The sequence below is a fragment of the Microchirus variegatus genome, assembly GCF_963457635.1.
Source record: "Microchirus variegatus genome assembly, chromosome: 2".
Taxonomy (NCBI): Eukaryota; Metazoa; Chordata; class Actinopteri; order Pleuronectiformes; family Soleidae; genus Microchirus; species Microchirus variegatus.
This window is the reverse complement of record NC_139803.1, coordinates 17,597,292-17,622,387: the sequence shown is the minus strand read 5'-3', so window position 1 is coordinate 17,622,387 and position 25,096 is coordinate 17,597,292. Positions and strand designations below refer to the sequence as shown.

Genomic DNA, 25,096 nt, shown 5'->3' with positions numbered 1-25,096 from the left:
AGGGTATGTTTTAACATACATTATAAACCTCAAAGAAAAAAACCCACAACCTTCAACTTGAAAGTCTGCCACTGAGCTACTGTTGCTCCACTGTCCTTAAAGTCAAGTCGTATCTGCAAATTCTGTCTGAATTGAGAAGACATGAAAATGATCCCTGTGATCCAATACTGCTTCTTGTTACTGCATTTATTAAGCGACCCCTAATGGCAAAATATACGAACTCTCTGTTAAATGTTTGTTTTTACATATTACTATTTTAATAAAAATCAAAGTAAATAAATATAATTTTACTCAGAAACAGCAGTTTACTTTAATATACAACATTGGTGTCACACAGTCTGGCATTTTTGGGCCTAAATGCCAAAGTTACACGAGCAGACCTGTCTTGCTTAATGTTGCCTGCTCCAGAATAAATAAGCAAGAGTTATGCGTGGGAATGTTTTCAATAAAAACACTATGCATCCCATAAAAAAACCAGCAACTGTGTGTGGGCACGGCTGCGTACGTGTGTGTATGTGTGTGTGTGTGTTCCTATTTCCACAACCCCTCTCAAGTCTTCAGTTGATCAAATTGTCTACGGCTCATAAAACCAAACGCAATGTAATGTGTTTTTGTTTTTTTCATTTTATTCCCACTTGATTTAACATGTCACATTTTTTTATGTTCTATACTGTATACTATTGAGTGAGGTCATAGATAGTAAGGATCGAAAAAAGCAGCCAAGATTTAAATCTTTAAATCTCTTGCTCTCTCTTTTTCCTGACTTGTTCTCTGTACCTGCAACAACAGTGTAACACCTAAAATACTGTGAATAAGTTATCCATGTTACTGCTGTTTAGTGAAATGCAGCTTTTTAAAGGCGACATATTATGCAAAATCAATTTTTAATCATTTAAATCCTTATATTTGGGACTCTGGAGGCCCTATCAGTCGGCAAAGTGTGAAAAAAGATGACTCACTCATGTTTTTGTGGTCCTCCTCAGTCTAAGTACAGGAGATGAAACATGCGATGTTGACTTCCGCACTCATTGGGACGTCACAAGGCGCTAAATTCCTGGAATTGTTGTCTCGTGGAGCTCCGCTTTGTCCGTAAAACAAGGCAAGAGTGCTGGCGAGGGCAACTGGCACTGGTATCCGAAAACCGGAAGTCCGAAAAATCCGTGAAAAGTTCTATTCTTGGCTCCACAGTGCAGCACAGAGTTCTACACAATCTTCCAACCTCAGACGATTTATCTGTCCAGTGGATACATGTTATATATGACAGCAATGTGTCTGCTAGAGTCTGCAAATGATCATTTTTTCAAATGCTAACTTCTGTTAGCTCCCAGTAGCCTCTGTGGCTGATGTCATTTCCTGTCCCTTAAGTTTTGTTTTACTCTTTTTTAAAGTGGACCTAAAGAGATACTACTAAACCGAACGTTCTGAACAGGGCTGTTTTGGCAGAGTGATTGAACTGCTGTGGTGCTTCATTCTTATCATATTTTGACCAAAGCATGTCACAGACATGTTCATTACGACACCAGGGAACTAGGTTAACTTGGAGAAATAGGGTATAATATGTCCCCCTTTAAAACACAACGAGAAACTAAAGTGACCTGGGCTACTGTCAAGAGTTGTCCAAGGACAGTATGCGTGATTACAGATATTACAGCAACTAGTAACATTATTCCTCTTCATTTAAACTTTTTTGTATACATAAAAATGCATACAAATGCATTATTTTCCAGAACTGATTCTGATTCTGATTGTTACATATATGAAATTAAAATGATTAAGCCCTGATTGTGGAGCTGCTGATACATGCATTCCCTTTTTTAATTTTATTGTATTGCCATGATGGAAGTGGCATGCATGAAACACATACAGTATCTTTCACTACACTCACACCACTATCCTCAATGTTTTTCACTTTATATCCTAAAATAATACAATTATTATTCATTATTTGGCAAGTCAATCTGACCAGTAACTGAGCATTATTTCTGATCACAAAACTATTTTTTTTTATTTACAATTTATAGTGTATTTGCCTTTTGTGAACAGAACCAGGTGAAATTTAAACAATGTATCACATTTTCCTCTGTTGTAAACCATATTTAAGCAGACTCACCAGAAGAGTCCTCCTCTTGCACTTTACTGTGACTGACAATTATTCCAACTCTATCAGAGCAGCTCAGCCTCAGTTTCACCCTGCTCTTGTGCCACGTCACTAATTCACCTAATCTGCTTCATGTCCATCTATCTTGTCCTCTCTATCTATGTTCTCCTTACTCTCATCCCTGCATTCCCCCTTTTCCTGTTATCCTGTCTTATTTCTTACAGGAGGATAGGATGAGAGGAAGGGATTAAAACGAGGGTTACGCAATCCTTTTAGGTACTTTTAATATTTGCCCCATGCGAGAGATATTTTCTGCGCATACATCAACAGGATTAAAGTGTCAGGACATTTGAGAACTGATGAGCCGGTGCATCCATCCATCCTTACATGCACACGCTCACTCATCATGGTGGAGCCAGTTCCTCTTTAAAAGGCTGTGTGTACGTTTACTGCACATGTGCATCATTTCTGGTGTCACTTTATTTTTAAAGAAAGAAAGACTCTACTACTTGAAATGTCAGACTTTCTGCTCCAACAGACTTTTTGCTTGCACTGACCTGATACATATCTTGACCAAATTTGGTAATCCTGGGGCATACAGGTTCCAGGGGCTGACTCTAGGGGGTGTTGTCAAAACCATTTTGTCATGCCCCATCAGGAGCAACCACAAAATAGAAAATTCCGTGGCAAAGATTCTTGAGTTTTTCCTGCATGTTTAAGACCCCCAAAAATTACAAAAAGGAAAAAACAATAGAATACCAATATGATGCATGGGCCCCAATTAAGGGAGAATAAACATCAAATGCAGAATGATTACTAAAACTAAGAGATTGAAGTGATTGATTAAGGGTTTTATGCGTTTGTATGAGGTACTGATGCACAGTCTGCACTGTCCCTTTAAACAAAACACTTTATTTATATAACACTACATTTAAAATGCTAATACATTTCATCCCCTTAGGGTCTGAAGAGCTTAAAGGGGTCCGAGTGATAACAATAAAGGCCTCACAGACAAACAGAATTAGTATTAAATACTAATTCACAAATTTTGTGCATGTCCCACTACAAAGAATAGTGAAAATAATATTCACAAAAGATCAGGCTGAAAAGAAAATCGATGGATATAAACACCCTCACTCCCCAGACCAAAGTCATAGAGGAAATAAGCGTCCTTACATGGGAGTTCTTGATCCATTGCTTCCCCCATCAATAAGTTGAAATGTCTTATTTTAAACTCCTTTGTTCAGATTTAACCTAATGTACTCTGAGTAAAAGAGTCCACAGACTCAGTCAGGAGGAAAACTTAGCCCAGCCGATAATATAAACAAGAGTTTTAGCCCATTAAGTGAGTGAGTATGTCTACTTAATTGGCTCATCACACATAGGATAGGTGCGTGCAAAATATATAAATAAAAAGAAATACAAAAATCAATTTGCCCTGGGACTTTTGAATAATGATCTTTGAAAATGAAATTCAAATGCGTGAGCTTAGGGAGGAGAAGCGGTGCATTTATTTTTCTTATTATTATAAGCGCAGTGTGTTGTTTTGTTAACGCTATCGTGTATTTTGCAAATCTCGTAGGACATAGTTACGATACCGAGCTAATGTATGTATCCTAATTTGTAAGAGAGGGACCTACATTTATTTTGTTTTCATTGGATATGCTTGGTTGCAGCTCGTATGATGTTATTGGCGTCGGTATGCACTCGCTAAGAAAAAAACAGAGCCCACTGGACCTCCCGTGCACATACTCTCTGCATATTAGTCCGTCTTTTTTCGATCTATCGGACCAACTACTACACATGAGCTGCACATATGGGTTTTTCTGTGGAGCAGCTGTTAATCTGGCAGCTTTCTGTCTCTCCAGACAAAAGGTCTGTAAGAGAAGAGCAGGGGAGGAGAAGAGGAAGAGGGAGGGAGATGGATGGAGGCCGAAAGAACGAGGGGGTAAGGAGAGGTCAGCAGAGGAGATTGTGAGAAAGTCAAGGATTTCATATCTGCTGGGGTTGTATTGTGTGTGTCACAGCAGAATTCCTACGTTTAGCTTTGGGCATTTATTACATTTATTTGCTCAGATTGTGGCTCTGAGGTGGGTTTTTTTTTTGTTAAAGAAGTGTTTGCTGAAGATGATGATCGTGAAACCCTGGGAAACATGGAGACTTCAGGACAGTGTAATAGATGCCAGGACTTATTTTTACTATAATAACTAACACAGTAGGTGTACTGTATGCAAACTATTTTTATTTTTTTCAAAATATTTGTTTTTGATGGTTTCTTTCCCACTTCACTCAATATTGAATAAGTTAGTTAGAATGGAATTTGAAAGGGTATATTATTACTGTATATAGTGATGTTTCCTCATATCAAGGTGTCTTTCAATCTACTCAAAGCAACAATTATGTTCTACAATAGTGCACAAAAAAAAACATTGTGTTTCCGTTGGGAAACATGATAGATAACAATTATAGGACACAGAACAGTAACAATTCTGAGGCAAACCTCCATGACAAAACCAACAGTCTTGTCTGAGACACGATCAAAATGTGCCAAGTGCCAGTGAAAGTGCAGATTTTGTGTGTGGAAAAAGTCAGAGTGAGTGCAATAAATTGAAATGCATTTTTAGGCATCTTTATTGTCCATAAACTGTAATCACTATGAGCAGCCAAGACTCCAGATACGGTCCAAGACATCACCATCTTTATAACTACAACTTGTCACTTTTACACTTTGGCTTTTTTTATGTTTTAGTTACACTGAAGAATAGAGTCATCTTAGTCCAGACCAGGCTCTTGGTCAAACTAACATTATTTTAAACATTTTTGTAGATTGAGGGCTGTTCTTCTGAGCCTCTGAGTACATGTTTAAGTGTCACGCCATTTAATCCTCTGACAAAGAAAACTGTACAAATGCTTCTGCAATTCATAAGTAGCATACGTGCCACATTTCCCTGCTTTCACACACCGTATGGAGATTATAAACAAATTAAATAAACAGTCTAGAAATGCCAGCTATTCTGTGGTTGCCAAACTTTGTGATAGGCTGAATGCTAATTGCATTTTTTACTCTGTAATACGAGTTGGAAGCAGAAACGTGCTCGCAGTCTGTATTTGGCAAACATGACCTGATATTAAAAAAGCATGAGTGCCTTACAGTAGTGCTGATGTTGACTTTGGGACAAGCATGTGATTGCTGCACCACATTACCTTTACAGCTGGAGTTACAGCGTGTACATAAAAAAAGAGATATGGGAGAGGGTTTCGCTATGACTGGGATGACAAAAGGTGCTGTAGTCGCTTCTTTTAATGATGTCGTGTGATAAGATTACTGTGTGCGCCCTATCCCACCTCTATCTCCTGGGCTGGATTGTCCTGGATTCTGCAGAGAGGATTATTGGAGCTGTGCTGCAGTAGGCCGTTTTTAAGGCTGTGGAGGACTCACAACAAGTCAGACACTGTCAGATTCAAGTTAGCGAGGCCGAGGGCTGATGCTTTGAAGTGGGCTTTGAGATTCTCATCTGAAGGGATCAAATGGTTAGAGGGGGGGAAATAAAGCTGAAAAAAAGGTGCAAAGCTCCAGCCAAACAGGCTTCAGAAGCTGTACGGGAGGTTTGTCTCACTGTTAAGAATGGTTTAAATAAATGGTATAAAGTGGACTTCATGTATGCATCACCTGGAATAGAATAAAATGAGTTGAGAATAATTGCACACTAATAGTCTGCAAGGGCCCATGGTTGGTGCAGTGGTTAGCACTCTTGCCTTTGCAGCAAGAAGACCCGGGTTCCTGGGTTCGAGCCCCCTTTGGAACATCTTCGGAACAAGGGCCTTTCTGCATGGAGTTTGCATGTTCTCCCCGTGTGTGTGTGTGGGTTTCCTCGGGGTTCTCCGGCTTCCTCCCACAGTCCAAAAACATGCGAAATGGGGATTAGTGAATTGGTCACTCTAAATTGACCATAGGTGTGAGTGTGTGAGTGAATGGTTGTTTGTCTCTATATGTGGCCCTGCGATGGACTGGCGAACTGTCCAGGGTGTACCCAGCCTATCGCCCAATGTCTGCTGAGATAGGCACAGCACCCCCCGCGACCCTCTGGTGGAGGATAAAGTGGTGGATAATGGATGGATGGATGGATAGTCCGCAAAGCATCGAAATAGAGATGCAAGAATGAAAGAAACGAGAAGCAAACATAGAGCAAATATTTAAGTGGCAGTTCAATTTTTGTTTCAAGTGTGGTTGTATGAGATACTGAATATTTTTCATTGTTGAATCTGATTCATACATCAACTGTTGTCACTGAGAACAGACAATGAGACTCGATCTCACTGAAAACATGGCTTCCAGTGAGAAACAGGACACAAAAAGAAGAAAACTGATATCTTATTATTCTAACAATATGCTTGCTGCTTTGTTTTACCTGGCTTTTCTGGCTGAAAGCTGTAAACCCAAAGTATGTAAACCATTAATTCTACCGTACCAAAGTCCATAGATAAAATCTGTGTAGCTCAGTGAACATGTTCTAAAAATGTCACAAACTTAAGCAGGTGTAGATTTTATTTGGTGAGGCTTTGTCATATGGTTACAATCTGTTTTTCCTTGCCGACTGCCATGTTGTCAGTGACAATGTCACAAAAAACTAGAACTATCCCTGTACGCTGAAGCACTTAAAGTCAACAGAAAAGAAGATTAATGAGCCTGAAATCAGTGTATGCCAAGGAAAAATTATTTCTCCATCATTTTGGGGTGATTTTCCTCCGGATTGTTCCTCAAAACATTCTTACAATCAGAGCAGTCATCTCAGGACGTCCACATGTTACTAATCAATGTATGCACCCACCAAGTTTTCTTTTGTCTATGCAGCATGGTTTAGCAAAGGCCGCAAACAAGTTATCTAGAAAAGGACCGGAAAACACACAAATGGATACAATACAAGGATCTGGAAAGGATGAAACAACCTTGGTTTGGGTTTTCTGTGTGGGCTGGCCTTGCATGGTTACATGGCCATGCATCATTTCCTATTATAATGTAATAAGGAGATACATTTTCCCTTCTGAGAATATAAACAATCCCCTTTTTACAAACGCACCAGCAGGATTATTCGTGTGCTTACTCAGCACAATAATACAGTAAAACATGCAAAAACCTGCCAACTTAAGCTCAAATACATAAACGTGCTTACTCACTTGTGAGAACATTTGTCGCTACATAACCTTTGCATGCCTCCTTTGGTTTTGTTTAAAGGTGCATTATGTAATAAATCTAAAGCAACTGGCCATAAAATCCTCCTAATATGTCACAGAGACTCAAGAATATCGTTCATATAACAAACTGAACTCACCAACAACAACAGTACAGCCAAAATATTTGCATTAAAAAAAAATCTTTTGCAGACTGCAAATCATGTTTATGTTTTTAAATCATGTTTTGGCATGTGGCGCCACCTGCCGCCGTCTACCAATCATTGCAGTCAGTAGAGTCTCAGCTGCCGAGCAACCACGGGTTGCCAGTTACGTCAGAAAACGAAACCTAAAAGACCTCTGTATTTTGAACTTGAATGTAGTAACCGTTTTTGGCCACATTCGTACATATGGCACCTTTAAACTCTTTATGTCCTCTAATGTCTTCTTTTTTTTACACGCACAAAGGCGATCAGCAAAAAAATAAATCTTTAACAAAGGGGCTTGAGGAAAAGGGTATTTTAAAATGGAGACATATGGACCTCACAAGATAGTAAAAACAGATGTGTAATCTTAATGCTCTCAGAATTGAAAGATAGTATCAGTCAATCAATCAACTCACACACACACACACACACACACACACACACACTGTACATGCAGTCGTGATGGTCTCACTTTCTTCCTGTCTGATGTAACCTCAGCCATGTTTCTGTGTCCCGAGTGGAATGCCTTTTATCATGTGACATGGTGGTGTTGGCCGTGGCAGCGAGGAGTGGGGGTGCGAGGGGGGTGCGGTGGGCTGTGTTGTCAGACAGCTGTTTCCCATCAGCACTCACTCAACTGCAGTCAGCCAGTCGCAACCCTGCTCAGAGGATCAGAGGGGCCAAAGCAGCGGAGCGTAGCTCATAAGGACTTGCGGCCGGGGCCAAAAAAAATTATACCTCCAATTAGAAGGGTCGTCCCAATTTGTTCCCCCGCGATACCCACCACGCCGCTCATCAGGCATCTCAGGCTCTGCCTCCTTGGCGTCCATCTCGGCGTGGTGTTACACGCAAATCCGTGTCCAGAGGTGAACGGGTTGCTGCCATCTGGGAGCGATTAGGCCTTTTTTTCCCCATTGTTTCCTGTCTTTCTACCCCCTTCCTCAACCCGACTCCACACTGATGTTCTGCTGTAGCTCTGTGTTGGCTCAGCTCGCTTAGCTTGTTCAGGTTCTAAGCCCCCATTGTAATTTAAGACTGGGAACACTTAACAGCAGTTGCTCATGCACAGGCATCTACATTAGCGCTAGCTGTTCACCTCATCAGGACATGGAATCTGCTCACTTATATGAGCATATGGAAGGTTGTTTACATTCAAAATGAACACCTTCCTCTTTTACATCAGTCCTCTGCTGAATGTTGCAGATCCTTTTTACTGATATCCATCATTGTTCCAAGATTTTAGAATGGCTTTTTCTTTATGTGCTCCTCCTCATGCTGTTTGGAGCTGTACAGTGAGGAGGTTTTTATGTGGAGTCTCTGGTGGAGACAGGCAGGAGCTGCCGGTGACCACTGGAACTCATACTGCTCTGTCGGGCTACTTGGATGAGATGCAAGTTCGGCTTCTGGCTGCAAACTTGCTACTTGTGCACAGGCTAAGAAAGATGATGAATTGCTGCCGTATATTTTCTGCCGTCTGCCAGGGAAGCCATCTGGACCTTACCTTTCTGCCAGTATGTTTTTATGCACATTTAAGTCCGGGTACAGTTGTAGCTCAACTACGCCATTTAATTGGACTACTGCCCTAGAACTAGTGGGGAATCAAACTTTTGAGTGCTTGGTGGTAATATCCCAAACTGTTCTCATCCTGAGAGTGTCAGGACAGATGCATTATGTGTCCCTCCAATACAAACACAGGTTAGGCTCAGTGGATATTCACTGTTGGTTCACATTTTAAGAGTATATATTTTCCTTTTCAGTTAAAGAGTGGTTGGTCACACAGGGCAACAGTCTCTTTCAGATGAGGTGCGTCTGTAAGGCCACACTGAGGGATGTGCCAGAACGGCGGTATATGACGATCTTAGAATGAGTACAGGCCATGACTGAAAGCTGTTGTTATATCAGCAAACTCCTTGAACTCATACAACATGTGTATATGACGAGTCAATCCTGGCTGCCATAAGGCAAAAAAAAGGTCGCCAGTCCATGGATCCAAAATACAGAGAACATTCACTCTCACACCTATTGTCAATTTAGAATGTCAAACCAAACGTTTTGGTCTGCAACATGTGTTATTCTAAAATTGTATTCTGTTTCCTGTATTTTTTGGATATCTTATTATTATAATTACACTGTATGGGTCATTAGGGCATTGCTAAAACACTATTATCTCATGGTGGCCTTAGACATAGAATAATATAAAAAAAAACAGCCTGAAGCTATAGAAATGTATTCTTTGCCATCACAACATCAGACACTGTTAACTGTGTCATTCTGTGTTTTCCAGTTTTGCGTGATGACTTCAGACAGAACCCTGTGGATGTAATGGTGGCGGTGGGTGAACCTGCGGTGCTGGAGTGTCAACCACCACGGGGGCACCCTGAACCCACCATCTCCTGGAGGAGAGATGGAGTTACTCTTGATGACAGAGATGAACGTATCACGGTAAGAGATGCCTTTATTATGATGACGGGATACAACAAATTAATGTTTTATGGTCATTATTAGTAATTCTGTGTCAGCACAAGGTATTCATCACAAGTTCTCAAGACTGAAGGTGACAATAGAGACAATAGGTAGACAATAGGTCAGTAAAAATGTTGATATTGAATGCCATGGCCAAGTGGAAGGTAATTCACATTGAACATTGAGTCCTAAAATAGTAGTCATAAAAGGTACAACATACATAACCTTCAAGGTCCTTACATTAAAAGAAGTGGCTCGTGTAAATCGTTGGTATTTGTTTGCCCTTTTCATAACTCTAAAGAACCAATTACCTGTTTTCCCCTCAGTCTTTGTAAAAATATAATAAAATACAGAAGCGCCAAAGTGTAAAGTCAGAATCGATTTTGTGGTCACAAAAACACTAAATGTTAATGTCATCTTCACTTGTGCCCATGCAAAGCTGAAAATGCCAGGAGACAAGAAAATGTTAGTCCATAATATAACGAAACAGTGGGTATTATTTATACGACAAATACGCCAATAATACACAGGATGAGAGAGTAGCTGAGCAAGTGTCATCTTATGACCCATAGCATGGTGGTAATTTGATATTGTATATTGTTTTGGGTGACATATTACACAGGAGTCATTTTCATTTTGTGTCGACTAAAAATAGTGAAATATTTTTGTGTTTGTTTGAGGTACTGTGCCATACATGTCACCAGTGGACTGCTGGGACCAGGAACCCGTCTGAGACTAAATTCAGTTGCGTACATTACAAAAGGCTTACCTCGTAAATATATGTTTATGTTTTTGATATCTTTGCTGCTTTATCTCACATTCAACAGCTTTTGTATAGTTTGTAAACCACTCTCTTCCCTCATTGAAATCCACTGAGAAAATCGACAATGTTCATATTACAGCACACATGGAGTTGTTTGTCCACTGCTGCGTCCATCAACACATTCAGGTGTTTTATTTTGTGACTTCAGTGTTTGAAATCTGTGCGCAATAGGATAGTGCTACAACCAATCAGAGCAACAAAGCAATGAAGCCCAATGACTGTTGCCGTTTTTTGTGCGAAGAATCAGAAAATTTTGGACGTGCTTGTACATTCATCATCGAAAAACAGAAGAAACCCCAAAGAATTGCCGAGAGTTTACTGGATGTTGGAGTGGCCGCAGAGACTACACACGGAATGGTCGCAACTCTGTCGTCATTATGTTAAAGGAGTCCTATTATACCCTATTTCTCCAAGTTAACCTAGTTCCCTGGTGTCCTAAAAAACATGTCTGTGACATGCTTTGTTCAAAATACTATAAGGATGAAGCACCACAGTAGTTCAATCACCCTGCCAAAACAACCCTGAAAATACAGCGGCGAAACACAACCTGAAAAAGACCTGAAAACAAACACAAGGACATTACCTGCCCCCCTTCAATCAAAAAACCTTGGGCATCGACTTCAATTAAACTTTCAAACCCTTTATTATGGCTAAATAAAGGTAAAACGAAACTTAAGGGACAGTAAATGACATCAGCCACAGAGGCTACTGGGAGCTAACTGCAGTTAGCATTTGGAAAAGTGATAATTTGCAGGCTCTAGCAGGCACATTGCCGTCATATATAACATGTATCCACTGGACAGATAAATCCTCTGAGGCTGGAAGTTTGTGTAGGACTCTGTGCTGCACTGTGGAGCCAAGAATATAATTTTTTGCGAGCTTCCAGTTTTTTCGACTACTGTTGCCCTCACCAGCACTCTTGCGTGTTTTACGGACAAAGTGGAGCTCCGCGAGACAACAGTTCCAGGAATTCAGCGCATTGTGACGTCCCAGTGATTGCGGAAGTCAACATTGCGTGTTTCATCTCCTGTACTTAGACTGAGGAGGAACACAAAAACATGAGTGAGTCATCTTTTATCACACTTTGCCGACTGATAGGGCCTCCAGAGTCCCAAGTATAATTTTAATTTTATTTTAAATTTAAGGATTTGTTTAAGTTTGGATTTTGCAGCTTGCGAGCTAACGTGGAGTTTCTCAACGGAACCCTGGCTGCAAACCCTGGCTAGGGTGCATCTAGATGTCTAGGCTACTAGTACTTCATTCAACTACACTTTGAAAAACCTGAACTAACTCTTTAATCAGATGGGTTGGCAAGAAAAGGATCCCCAGTCCCTTGACTCAAACATATAACCAGGTATTCTTTTGCATGTGTATGTTTATTCGTGGTACATTTATATAAATGCCTTTGCAGAAGCAGAAGATTTTAAAGCTCTGTTAGTGCAGTGATAGGTAGAATCTCCCCGAGGGAATGTGATGGACAGAGCAGCAATGTATGATTCAAGGAGAGGCATGGATCAGAGACGCGGGGGGGTGGTGGTGGGGGGTTGTTCTCCTCTGAGGGAAATACAAAGGCTGCTTTTTGCTTTGTACTTTCTGTGCGCTTGTCTTTGTCCGCTCTAATCATCTTTTCTGTATGGAAATATACGTCTTTGCCACGAGGTTCATTCACAGACTTCACTCACTGTACCAAGACTAAAACAGTCCAGCACAAGTGATTCGCAGCTACTGTCGGTCCTTTTTGAATCTGCGTCTTCTGATTAGGAACATTGATTGTTGTTTATGAAGTGACAATTTCGTGATATGTGTAAGTTTGATGTACACATTTTAACTGAAAAGGTCAATCACACTTCAGGCAGCCAAGAGTTGTGTGTGCCTTAACGACAAAATAGAACTACTAGAGATTAACTGACTGTTAACTGACTCTACTACTTAATTAAAGTGAATTTAAGAATGTATACCTTAGATTATCTTATATTTGCACACACACACTTAAGCTGTTTACTTAAATAAGCATACGGAACTAAACTGTAATATCTTATTCAGACATCTTGATTTTTTTCTACTGCACTGTCTTGAAAATCATTTTTGCTGTGTGCAAAGCAATGGTAAGAAGAAGAAAAAAGACATGGCAGAGATGAAAGTTGAGGTTTCAGTGTCCTAGATGGAGGACAGACAAACCACATTTGGATTTCTTAGAAATGGAATTCTCTGCTAAAAATGCCTATGGCTCTAAAAAAAGAAGAAGAAGAAAAAAAAGCTCTCAGTCTGCTCTTTAATCAGCTGCTGAAGTTGCTGGTACAGCAGTATTTACAGCAAACAGCAACAAGTCAAAGGCAACGGTTAAAACAAGATCATCTTTGCAGTCCTTGAGGAATACCTAAAACACTGCATCATCACACTGCCACAATGTGATATTGGCTCATCAGGGGACGTAATATTACAGAAGCTTATAGAAGACTGTGTGTGTTCATAGACAAGTCTTTTTGAGGATAACCTCATTCACCTGGATTTAATTTGCTCCTTATGGAAATAAGAGTGCTTATTACATGAGATTGAAAACAGCACGGCAAAGATTATGAGCCTTGATAGAGCAATCCAATGACATTTTCTTAATTAGAAAGGACATATCTGTGTCATTTATTACCCCAATCCATATTTATAGCTGTATCATGTATCTTTTATTAATATCTGTGATACAATTGAAAGCAAGACTAGTCTCCTTCTTGTGCAAATAAACCCACAAACTACGTTAAAAGGTTGAACTGATATACATTTTTAATTAGTATACTCAAAAGTTTGAATAATACAATGACAGTAGTGCAGGCAAAGCATCCACACAAAGAAGGACGACCTCATATGGTGTGAACACCTCAATAAAGAAAATGTTATATGTTTGGTCAAAGATCATCAGAACAGGTCACTTTAGAACATCTAATGAAGTGGCAGGATTGCTCCTATGCTGCTGCATCTCATCTGTTTCAGGGTTCAATGCACTGTGTTCTTCTTCCTACCCTGGTTGCAATGAGTGGTTATATGTTTTCTTATAGGACTAATAAATAGATTAATCCAAATAAAAATAGATTAGTCCAATAAATACACAAATAATAGAGAAGTTTGTTGGTGCTGAATTCAACCAGTGTTGCGTACTTAGCAACTTTGTCACTATATTTAAGTATTCAGACTCCCTCAAGTGACTCTTTGTTCTGGTGTTATTGGAGACTTAGGGCCACAGTATACTTCTCAGACTGTGTAATGCGTTATCCAACTGCGTAACAGAGACCCCTCGAGACTTCATAGTTCTCCGTCGTGGTGCCTGATACGCAGTGCGATTTCACCCCCGATCAGTAGGGGTCCCTATGCAAGGTTGTTGTGCTTCTGGCTACAGTGAGCAATGGCGTCTGAGAGAGAAAGACTGTTGTTGTTGTTGTTGCAGCTGAATAACATTGAAACAGTGGCCGTTTCTCTTTCTGAAATAAATATTTTCTGTGTCACCGGAATGCAGTTTAATAACATTTGAGATGAGAAATTGGCCCTTTAGAGTGTAAACATGTGGTGTGTGTATTATAAGATATTACATATTTATAGTTTGGCAGCGACATTGTTTGCTTACCAAGATTCAACCACAGAATCCATCTCTCCATCTTCTCAAGCTCACTGTGAGTTTGTGATTCACCTCCACCGTCTCATTGGATCTGTAGGGATCCACTAAAATGTTCTCCTGTTAGCCTGTCTCAACAACATCTAAGCACCATCTCCACTGTTATTATGAAAACAGCCAGAGAAGAGTTATCTGACATATTGTTTGATTTATGTATTGTCTAGTACGAACTTTTCCTGCCAGAGGGTGTTACCTTGGTCTGTGACATGAGTTCTATTGTCTCTAATATCTAAACATGTAAAATCTGTTCTGCTGAATACTGATTTGCTGAATCACTAGTGGTTGGCACAGTGTATGTAAATATTGCAAAGCCACTCGTCATGCCTCAGTTTCGTTTAAATCTTCCTTTTAAAACTGCATTGTTAACAGAAGACCTGGAATGTCAGCCATAGCTAGACGACTCTTGACTGTTATTTATCTGATGGACAGTGTTAGCTGCTTGTAGTGGAAGGTGAGGCTGCAGGAGGATGAGTAAATAAATGAAAAGGGCCATTGGTTTCATCCTTGCAGCAGCACTTTAATGATGTATAACCTGTGTGAGCTGGTAAGTGGAGAGTGCCCACCAAGCAAGGTGATGCTGCATGCCATGACACTGAATCCCTCCGCATGCTTTTATGGACACCACGCTGAAGGCGGCCTCCACCTCTGACCTCTCTTAAGAAATAACGCCACTGTGCCTCTACAGGCTGTGTGTCTCTAGCAGACTGGAGACAACAAACTGCTATCTGGAGCCATAATAAAGGGTTTGAAAGTTTAATTGAAGTCGATGCCTGAGAGAAGGTTTTTGATGTTTGGGGGCAGGGAATGTCCTTGTGTTTGTTTTCAGGTCTTTTTCAGGTCGTGTTTCGCTGCTGTATTCTCATGTCTGCTCACTGCTGCTGTGGCAACTCCTCTAACACAGAGTGTCTGCAGACTATCAATACAGTGCCTCATATCCAAAGCACTGTGAAGACAGCTAAGATAGGCTGTGGGGGGAGGGGGGGGGATAGGATATGAAAAACTGAAAGCAGCATGTAGAGCATACAGTATGTTTCCCACCCTCTTTGTTGCATATGTGTGTGTCTGCTTGAGTGCTGCTGATGCCCATGAATCTAAAAAAGTTTGAGCAAGGCAAGGCACGCAGACTGAACATCTGACGAAGGAATCTACAAAGATGCTGTGTCTTTGTTCCCTGGGTTCTGTGTTAATGTAGCACTAGATATGAATTATGTAATTTTATAATGGGTGACCTTCTATGCAGCTTGAAAGGCAGCTCAATTCCCCTTCCTTAGATAAGGAGAAGCATACAGATGCAGATATGTACACCCGTATACTACACCACATGCTGTTAAGCTATCAAAGTGGATAGAACTGTTGTGTATAATTATTATTTTTTCATTATTCATTACAGACATGCTAAATCCGTATGTGAGATAAGAGTATGTCTTGAGCAGAGACCTGTTGTTGTTGTCATCAGGTTGTAATTTTTGTAGCCGATCATGCAGTTGCTGTGCTTAAAATATGCGTCATTTAATTTCCTGCGTTAAGAGATGAGCACATTTGAAAACTGTCCCATCATATTCATGTTAACTCTTGAGTTTTCTACAAGCCTTTATGTCCAGGATGTCCTGTCTATGTGATCATCCTTATGTGTAAATAATACCAATATTCAGTATTAGTATCAGTCCAATACTGGCTGAAATCAGTGAATCAGGAAATTGGTAATTGAGACACAGTAACAAGTCGATCATCCGTGATGATACACGTGTTTACACTGGTGACGGGCTACAGTATTCATGATGGGTTAGGGCATTAGCTGTCACAATAGCTTTCCACTGTTGTAGATGGATTTTTTGACTTGCAGCACTTCCTGTAAATATGGCATATGGGACCTTAAATCTGTGGCGAATGTCACAATTTTAGCAGTAAATCGGTTGAGATTGTTTGTACACCTTGTAAATGCACACACACACACAGCAGCGGACATACTGTATGGGCCAAATACAGCTGTATAAATATGTATTGTACTTTTTTTTTTTTTTTTTCAGATCCGCAGTGGTAAGCTGATGATCACCAACACCAGGAAGAGTGATGCGGGGAAATACATCTGCGTCGGGACCAACATGGTGGGAGAGAGGGAGAGCGAAGTCGCTGAACTCACTGTGCTGGGTAAACTGTGCAGCTTTGTGATTGTTCCAGTGTGTTTTTGTTTTCTTTTCTTTTCTTCCACTACTTTTTTTCATACTGGTTTCATTTGCCAGTCCACTGTAGTGTTACGTTTTTGTCACTGGAGTGTAATAACCTGTTAATTACATCGATTGTGCAGGACTGCCATCCAATCAGAAAGCTTTGGAGAGGTTTCCAATCGGTCAATCCACCACTGATGTATCTGGTGCTCTCAAACCTCTCAATGCAAGAGCTCCTCATGTTACCACTGACATCTCCCTCCCCAAGCTGCGTGTGCAAGCCTCTTTTCTCCACCCTCCCTTCGTTCCTAACATGTTCCCATGAAAATAGAGCTCTTATCAGCATCAGACAGTGTGATGACCTTGGTTTAGTTTGGAGGGTGTACAGTATAGTGCCTCAGAGAGACTTTGAAGGTTGTGAGAATCATTCTGCTGAATGCAGAAGCAGGTCAAACATATTTTATGCTGCAGTTGTTCTTTATGAAACACTCTGGAGACTGTCAAAGCCCTATCAACTGACTATAACATTTACCTTCACTGAAAGAAAAAAGAAAAAAAATGGTGGGAAACACTTGGACAATTGATAAAACACTATGTTATATATACTGAATCAAAAATGTATATGCAGCATCTAAAAATGCATGGAGGAAGAGGCTGGATTTGGTCATGTCTTTTGTTGCTTAGCAACTAAACCAGGGAGCTGCTGAGATGACTGAAGTTGATGTTGTTTCACCGAATGAACTTAAGAATTAAACTATTCATCCATTTTCTACCGCTTTATCCTCCACATGAGGGTTGGGGGGAAGAATTAAACTAAATTAACAAAAAAAAAAAAAAGATCTCTTTTGCCACCAGTACCAGACATTCTGTATATGGACCAACTTTTTTAAAGATGGCAAACTATATTGACCCAAAATCACAATACAAATCATGACAAGAGCGAGTTTGTGTAAAATGTAGGCGTCAACGTTAACACATGACGACTGACCCGAAAGAGATGTGTGTGACATCATGTTTATTTGCTGCGGCACCAGATTCCAGGCACCATTTACCAGTTAGCTTCATGGATGTCTTATAAAATCTGGATAGTGCACTGCCCCCTCTGCCTTGAAGACAATTTTGTCATGGTGGCCACACTGGGTACTGCAACAAAAAATGCTCATGGGGCCCCAACAAGCAATTTTCCCATTGACCACAATAGTAAAAGAAAAAAATCTGCCACGACCCATCAGTGGGTCCCAACCCTGACTTTGGGAATTACTCTAGTAGATGATGGAGATTTTGAGCTCCTTTGTGGTCATTTCTGTGCTTGCTGCATTCCAAAAAGTTGAGATATCATAATTTTGGTGCAAAAAAACAGGTTTGTCGCAATGGATGCAACTCTGACAAAAGAAGTTGCATGTGAACAAACCCTTAAGGCCCATTTTTACTAATTTTTACTAGAAGAACAAAGCTTTTCATCTGTACTTTTCGTTCATTTAGTCCATCATTGTGCACTTTGCAGGAGAGCAATACAACTGATAATTGTCTGGGCAGTATAGAGTCAATAGTCCAATCAGCCAGGAAAAAGGCGAAGAAGAGTCTATACGGGTTTGCTGGCATATACCTGCAGCCAGGAAACCAGAGAGTCACTTCCAGGTGCTCAGCTTCACCCACTGACGATGGCATGTTTAATTTGAGGGTCTTTCTGGCAAAGCAAGTTGTCCAAAGGTGGACATACGGAAATATTGAAAATGCCCTGGTGATCTCCAATCTCCCTCACAAGAAACACCAGCAAGTCATGTTCCTCATTCAAAGGACGGCTTACGATACATTCAGTGCTCTTATATTGCACTTCCACAAAATGCCTGTCTACTTCAGATCTAGCACAATACAATAACCACTTTAATAGTAGCCATGTTTGTTGATGCCTACAACTTTTCGCTTGTCACTGCCCTCTAGAAGAAGTATTGCATAATGTCCGTATCAATGAAAAAGACACACAGAGATATCTAGGGTAGTGATGGAGATAATGTTTTGGGACAGTTTTTCATTATAAAGTAAAAGTTGTAAAGTAAAATGAATATATGGAAACACTACAAGCACAATGCAGGGTGTTGGGAGATTATTATTTGATATGTGTGCTGCTTGCTGTTTTGTTGTTCTACAGAGCGCCCAACCTTTGTAAAGCGGCCTATCAGTGTGGTGGTGTTGGCGGATGAGAGTGTGGAGTTCCACTGTGTCGTTCAAGGAGACCCTGTTCCCACTACCCGCTGGAGGAAAGACGATTCTGAACTGCCTAAGGGCAGGTAACGCGCAAATGTGTTCTCCGTATACAGCCACTTATCACAGAAACACGGCGCTCGAGCTTTCTCTTTCATCTCTCGATTTGTATCCGTCCTGCATGCAGATTTGAAATCCTAGAGGACCACACTTTGATTGTTCGCCAAGTGACCTCCTCAGATGAAGGCTCCTATACGTGCGTGGTGGAGAACATGGTTGGGAAGTCTGAAGCATCCGCCACGCTCACTGTCCACGGTCAGTACAACCTGACCCTCGCATGTAATGTCTTTCAACTCTTTTCTACGTGTAAAACAGTTCACACACTTTGCTTAGGGCCTCCGATTTTCCCTTCATGGAAAAGTATTTGCAGAACAGCTGCCCCTAACAGGACTAATGCAGTGTGTAAATGAGCACACACTGTCTTTTACCTCGCCTTTTTGCTAAGACCGAGTCTTCATTATTGTGTTTTAGAAAGCCATTTCTCTCATCACAGCACTGAGAGGGAGAATTATATCTGGGGTGTTTTCTTTTTACTTCCTGGCTGGATGATATATAATGTGTGCAGCTGTCACACATTCTAAATAATAAGCACTATAGGACCTTGCAGCAGTTTGTTAACGGCGCTCTTCATGGTATGAACTGAGACGTGCACGCAAAGTAAATGTTTATGTGGCCACAGAAAATGGATTCGCTTGGTCTAAGCTGTCCTGCCACAATGACAGCCTTCAGTTCTTTAAATCAGTCACAGGAAATGAGCAGTGTGACACCTCTCTCGTAGTTGCACACAGATGCACAGTATCTGTACACATAAACACACGCTACAGTGACACAGTGGGTGTCACGGACTGCGAGGACAGTAGGACTTAATTAAAGATAAGGCAGGGCCGGTTACATGCTGGGAAAATGACATGGTTCCAATTACACTGTCGTTCCTCTCCCTCCCAAAACCTGAGAAAATGAGCATCACGGGGGAGCAAAGCTAATTTGGGCAGTGAATGGAAAAGGACTGCAATAGCTGCTTGATGCGAAGTTGCATTAAGAGAGGAAACTGATGTGTGTTTTATAATGAGAAAAACAACTCTGTCTTAAAGGAATAGTTCAGGTTTTTGAAGTAGAGTAGTATGAGAAGACGCCACCAGAAAGGGCCAAAAGGAAAAACTGATTGAGCCACTTGACAAAGGGCTCAATTTATAAAAGATATGCCTGTTTAAATCTATGATATTTTAAGAATATGTTTGCCCTTTATCATCATGGCTGGAAACAAGTTTGTTAACCACTCACTCTCCCTCACTAAAGTCCATAGAGGAAAATCAGTGATTTTACATCTTGTTCATTTAAAATCTGTTTTCCAATTGGGCAGCCAAGTTTTCAAGGTGACTTCAACTATCCCTTTATCCTCTGGTTTAAGTCTTACCACAGAATTATTTTTACTGATGTAGAACAGTTGGTCGATGTTAAGCAGTTCATTTCTGAAACAAATGTACTTTGTCAGGCCAAGACGCTTGCTCCTTTGAAGGATTGTGCAAATTTCAAGCATGAAATCATCAACTCCTCAGTCTTGCACTCATTAAAACCATTTCTGATGGTTCATATGTAAACTTTTGTGAAAACCTGTTTTGTAAATGAAATCAAACTGCCTAAACATGATTCATGTTTGTGTACGCTCTGAAAAAAAAAAAAAAAAAGAGTTGCATGCTTGCCTTTTCTAAAAACATTCTTTAAACACAAAAATGTTGAGCAATAACCACAGTCATCTCCTCACAGTAGTTCCAAAAACCAGCTGGTTAGCTAGCCCTTCATTTCATTATAAATCTACTTTACAGATGTCAAGAGCTGTTCCCATCTCTAAATGTGTCTTTGTGTAGCACATTTAGAGGAGCAGAGACTCTATATCCCGAGCTTGCACATGTTTACATCCTCATTATGGGAGTCTAAATTTTCTAAACCGTCTAAATATATTTCCCAAAATTAAAGCTGAAATGGTTTAAATTTTTGTATTATTGAAATACTGGCATTTATTGTCCAACTGTCAATTAGACCCTTTTCCCTTTTTTTTTAGGTTCTAAAAAGTCCTACTTTATCTTTAATATCTGTATGTGAAATCATCATGCTTTATCTCATTTATTGCATTCCCATATTGAGCAATAGTGAGTAAAAACAATTTAATATCGTACACCACCTTGGGGAAAACATGATACAATGGGCCAATTCCAATTCCTATCTTAACCCTCAATCTTAACCCTCAAGCTTAACCCTTAATCTTAACTGGCCCTCAAAACCAAGTGTTGAGGGTTATTTAGTCACTTAGAAATGGGACACCCCTTAAATGCAGATACATCTTCAGACTGTAGGGGGCAGAATAACGTAAGTAATCCATAATATGGGCCTAAACTAAGATAATACAATGGTTTTCATAATTTTTATATCTCTATTAACAAAGAAAATACTTAATTTGTAGCGTAGTCGTTTCTCTGCTTTCAGCGCCATCTTTGTCATGTCAAAACACGCAATGCATTCTGGGTAGCCCTTGCTCCCAAGGGTGGTCTCAGAAAATCTCAATATTGAGGGCGAACTTTTTTTTTTTTTTTGAATTTTTGAGATTGAGGGTTAAGCAAGGAATTGGAATTCACCCCAATTTAATGATTTACAAAAATAAATCATTTTGTAAAATGACCTGTACCAAGCAGGTTGTGGAAACATTTTTGCTTGCATCTCTTTCTCGTCTCCTCTTCTTCTCTACCAATTCAGACACCATTCGCCCATTCAATGTAACACTGTGTCATTTCAGCTATACATACACCTGTGTGCATCCTGCTTACTCATTACACTGCTCTTGTTTGTGTTTTTTCTTTTCCTTGTAGTAAACACTGGTAAGTTGTCATCCATCCGTCATCCACCACCAACCAGCGGCAAGAACTCACGAGCCCTTGTCATTGTCCTGTCTGCACTGTAATTCCATAATCCAGTATGTAATTCATGTTATGTGTGGGTAAATGAGTTAAAATGTGCCATTTTTTTTAATAGTAACTGCAATTGCTGCATTGCAATATACACTGCACCCTGCTTATTCTTTGTTCTCTGTGCTTGCTGATGTTCTAAATGATGAAAAATGTACCTAGCTGCCAAGTAATTAGGGCGTCTCCTCCTCTGCAGTGCCCCCAGCATTTGCCATACGGCCCAGAAACCAGGTGGTGACAGTGGGCAGGACGGTCACCTTCCGGTGTGAGGCCACCGGAAACCCACAGCCCGCTATCTTCTGGCAGAAGGAGGGCAGCGAAGTAAGCCTCGCCCTCAGTCTGTCATCACGCTAAAGCACTGCTCCAGTGTCGGGTTTTCTAAATCTGCGTTGCCTTTTCACCCCTTTCAGAGTCTCCTGTTCTCTTACCAGCCACCACAGCCCTATAGCCGTCTGTCTGTCTCCCAGATGGGCAGCCTGACCATTACTGATGTTCAGCACTCTGATGGCGGCATGTACAGCTGCCAGGCTCTCAACATCGCTGGCAGTGTTATTACCAAAGCACTGCTGGAGGTCACAGACTGTGAGTAAAGGGAAGGAGTGATGGCAGACAGATGGGAATGGGAGGGGACGGGATTTTATATTCAGCACTCCAGTTTTTTGGGGTTTTTTGTCTTTCGACTAAAACGGACTACATTTGTGCTGTGGTTTTCCTTTGCTGAGCCGGTATGAATTGGTCCAGGTTGCAGACTACTGAGAGGAAGCCCCCTTAGGAGTAGTAATTGGCCAAGTTACTACTGTCACAAGAGGGTTTTCAGAACGTGTTCTTCTCCCGTTGGGCTCAAAATCCTTTGCAGCCATAGTGATTGTGTATACAGTGTCTAGTCTTATGTCTGGGGGTGTGTATTTTTACCTTAGAGGATAATTAGTATGTATTTAGATACAAGGGCTATGGTATGATTCAGGGAAAAAAGATTTTTATAATGGAACGCAATAAGATACAATTTGATATAAGTTGAAATGACTTGATAAATACATAGTATACAGTATAATATTACATACGAGACCAGAGTATCCTATGTATTTTATTTTGATATTTAAAAAGATGAGTGCACTGCAGGTTCACAGTTACTAACAGAACTATAACCCAGAGTTCAAATACTTATTTACTTTTATTTGTACAACAATTTCACAACATTTTAAGGAAACAACCTGAACATCATGTAAAACAGCTTGGCATGCATTTCATTTGAGTGAGTCAAACATATTCTTATTTTGAGAATTTACTTTCACCACAGTCTTAACGTCACTCTATATACCAGTCTATATCTAGTGTAGCACGTCCTGCACCACTTTCAAAATAAAAGTATGGTCATCATGTGTGTCATATGTTTGCAGTATCTGATTTTACTTTAAAGGGACTTTAAATAGCAATACAGTTACGTTTTTCTTATCTACTTTATAATTAGGACAGCAGAATTTGCATATGATGTCCTATAAAATGGTGGTCAAAAAGATTGTCAGCCAAATCCTAGGTGAACAAAAAAAAAAGAAACTGTGTTAATTGTTTGAAAAAGCAATTTAAATGTGCTTGGAGGGCCGCACCAGTAATTACAAACCACCAGCAAAGTCTACAGACTTTGCCAATTAAATGACCTGTGTGAACATGAATACACATGTCTGTGTAATTTTGTACTACGGCGTGTACATATATTAATTTAATGATGATAATCGCTTCAGGGTTAAACAGACATTTACTGCGTCTCCACTCTGAGTTGTTTGAGTCGTAATAGACAATCTGCTGCCACTACGAAAGGAGACATATTCACTCAGTAAAAATGCATCATGGGTAATGGACGTGGAAACAGATGGTGTCGTGTTTTACCCAGTTTTTTCATTGGTCCATAGTACTACGCTCTCATCTGTCTCCTCTCCTCCTCGCCCTCAAATTTCTCTCCATCCCATCACTCTCCTCTCATCCCCATTTGAAGTGGTGCATTTATATGGAAATAACTAGTCTGTGTTACCGCAGGCACTTTTCAAGGTGTGTTTCCATCACCTCTTTTTCTTCTTTTTTTTTACTTTTATAAATATATTTATGTATATCGAAGCTCTGCACCCATTCATGGAGGTTTGAAATGTAAGAGAAAAAAGAATAGAGAGAGAGTTCTGTTATCTAAGTGAGGATGTTATTAGTTGGGCTTTGCCGCTGTGATTGGAGTTGGCTCCGGCTGCACCTACTGCCGAATAAACGATTAGTTGCTCTCCGCTGGAGGGGAAAAGTTGATTTCTTTTTCCTTGGCTGCCTGCACCACCAGCTCGACCTATTGTTCTCTCTCTTTACCAATTTTCCTCAGTATCTTTCACATCTTATCTGTCTTTCACTTTTTTTTTGGCAGCATTTCATTTTATCCACCTTCATTCTCTCTCTCTCTCTCTCTTACTCTTATTTGTGTCTCGTTCCTCCAGCTTTGATCTTTTGTAAAAATCAGTTCCCAATCCAGTTCCAATAATGCATTGTCGACAGTGTGCTTTCAGCTTTTTGGAATGCGGCCTTTATTCATTAGTTAGAGAGCAACGAGAAAATAAAGGTCACTAACTGGATTCAAACTGTTCTAACAATAACACAGAGAATAATACCAAGTACAAGAAATTTAAAATCTCCACAGCCGTTAATATCCAATGATTTGAATTAAGAAACACTGGGTCCCCACACAGGCCCATGAGATCACTGGAGACTGAAATATCTCGGATACTCTAACCAAGTGTTTTCATTCCGCAGGCTTTACATTATGTTACTCACCCTGTGTTAACAATGACCGCCATTGTTCTTCAACCCTAACAGGTGCTTCTAGTTTGATAAACATGGCCACAGAAACTTGAAACATGTTTCAATGTAGTTACTTTTGCAGGAGGAGCATACCGAATCTTATCTTTAATTTGTTGTTATATGAAATTTGATTTAAAGCTGCACTGTACAACTTTTACATATAAACAAATACCCTGTGCTGTACACGGGAAGTGATTAGTTTTACACCAAGACAGATGGAGGCAACGGAAACATTGTGCGAGTAAACCAAGGCAGCTGCAAACAGGTTGACGTGGACATGACTAACAGGGGAGTTTGGTGGGATAAATGTTTCTTGTCCGCAACCCACCCACCCCTGCACTGCTGCTGTATACACACAAATGCTCCCTCAGTCAGATCTAGAGGTGGGTAGTAAGGCGCTACATTTACTCTGTTACAAATACGTAAGTAACTTTTTTTAGATAAATTGTAATTTTTTCATACTTTT

The 25,096-nt window shown here is 40.3% G+C and overlaps 1 protein-coding gene across 1 annotated transcript in view; it reads left to right on the top strand.

The window, feature by feature from the left end:
* Positions 1–25,096, top strand: part of LOC310940348 (roundabout homolog 1-like) — a gene marked incomplete at its 5' end in the record, with an annotated part of 135,801 nt that overhangs the window by 88,820 nt on the left and 21,885 nt on the right. The window contains 6 exons of the mRNA XM_083905297.1: positions 9,758–9,915; positions 16,445–16,565; positions 18,732–18,870; positions 18,972–19,123; positions 21,998–22,122; positions 22,212–22,383. Of these exons, the coding sequence (XP_083761423.1) occupies positions 9,758–9,915; positions 16,445–16,565; positions 18,732–18,870; positions 18,972–19,123; positions 21,998–22,122; positions 22,212–22,383 (867 nt within the window). The remainder of the gene's footprint in view (positions 1–9,757; positions 9,916–16,444; positions 16,566–18,731; positions 18,871–18,971; positions 19,124–21,997; positions 22,123–22,211; positions 22,384–25,096) is intronic.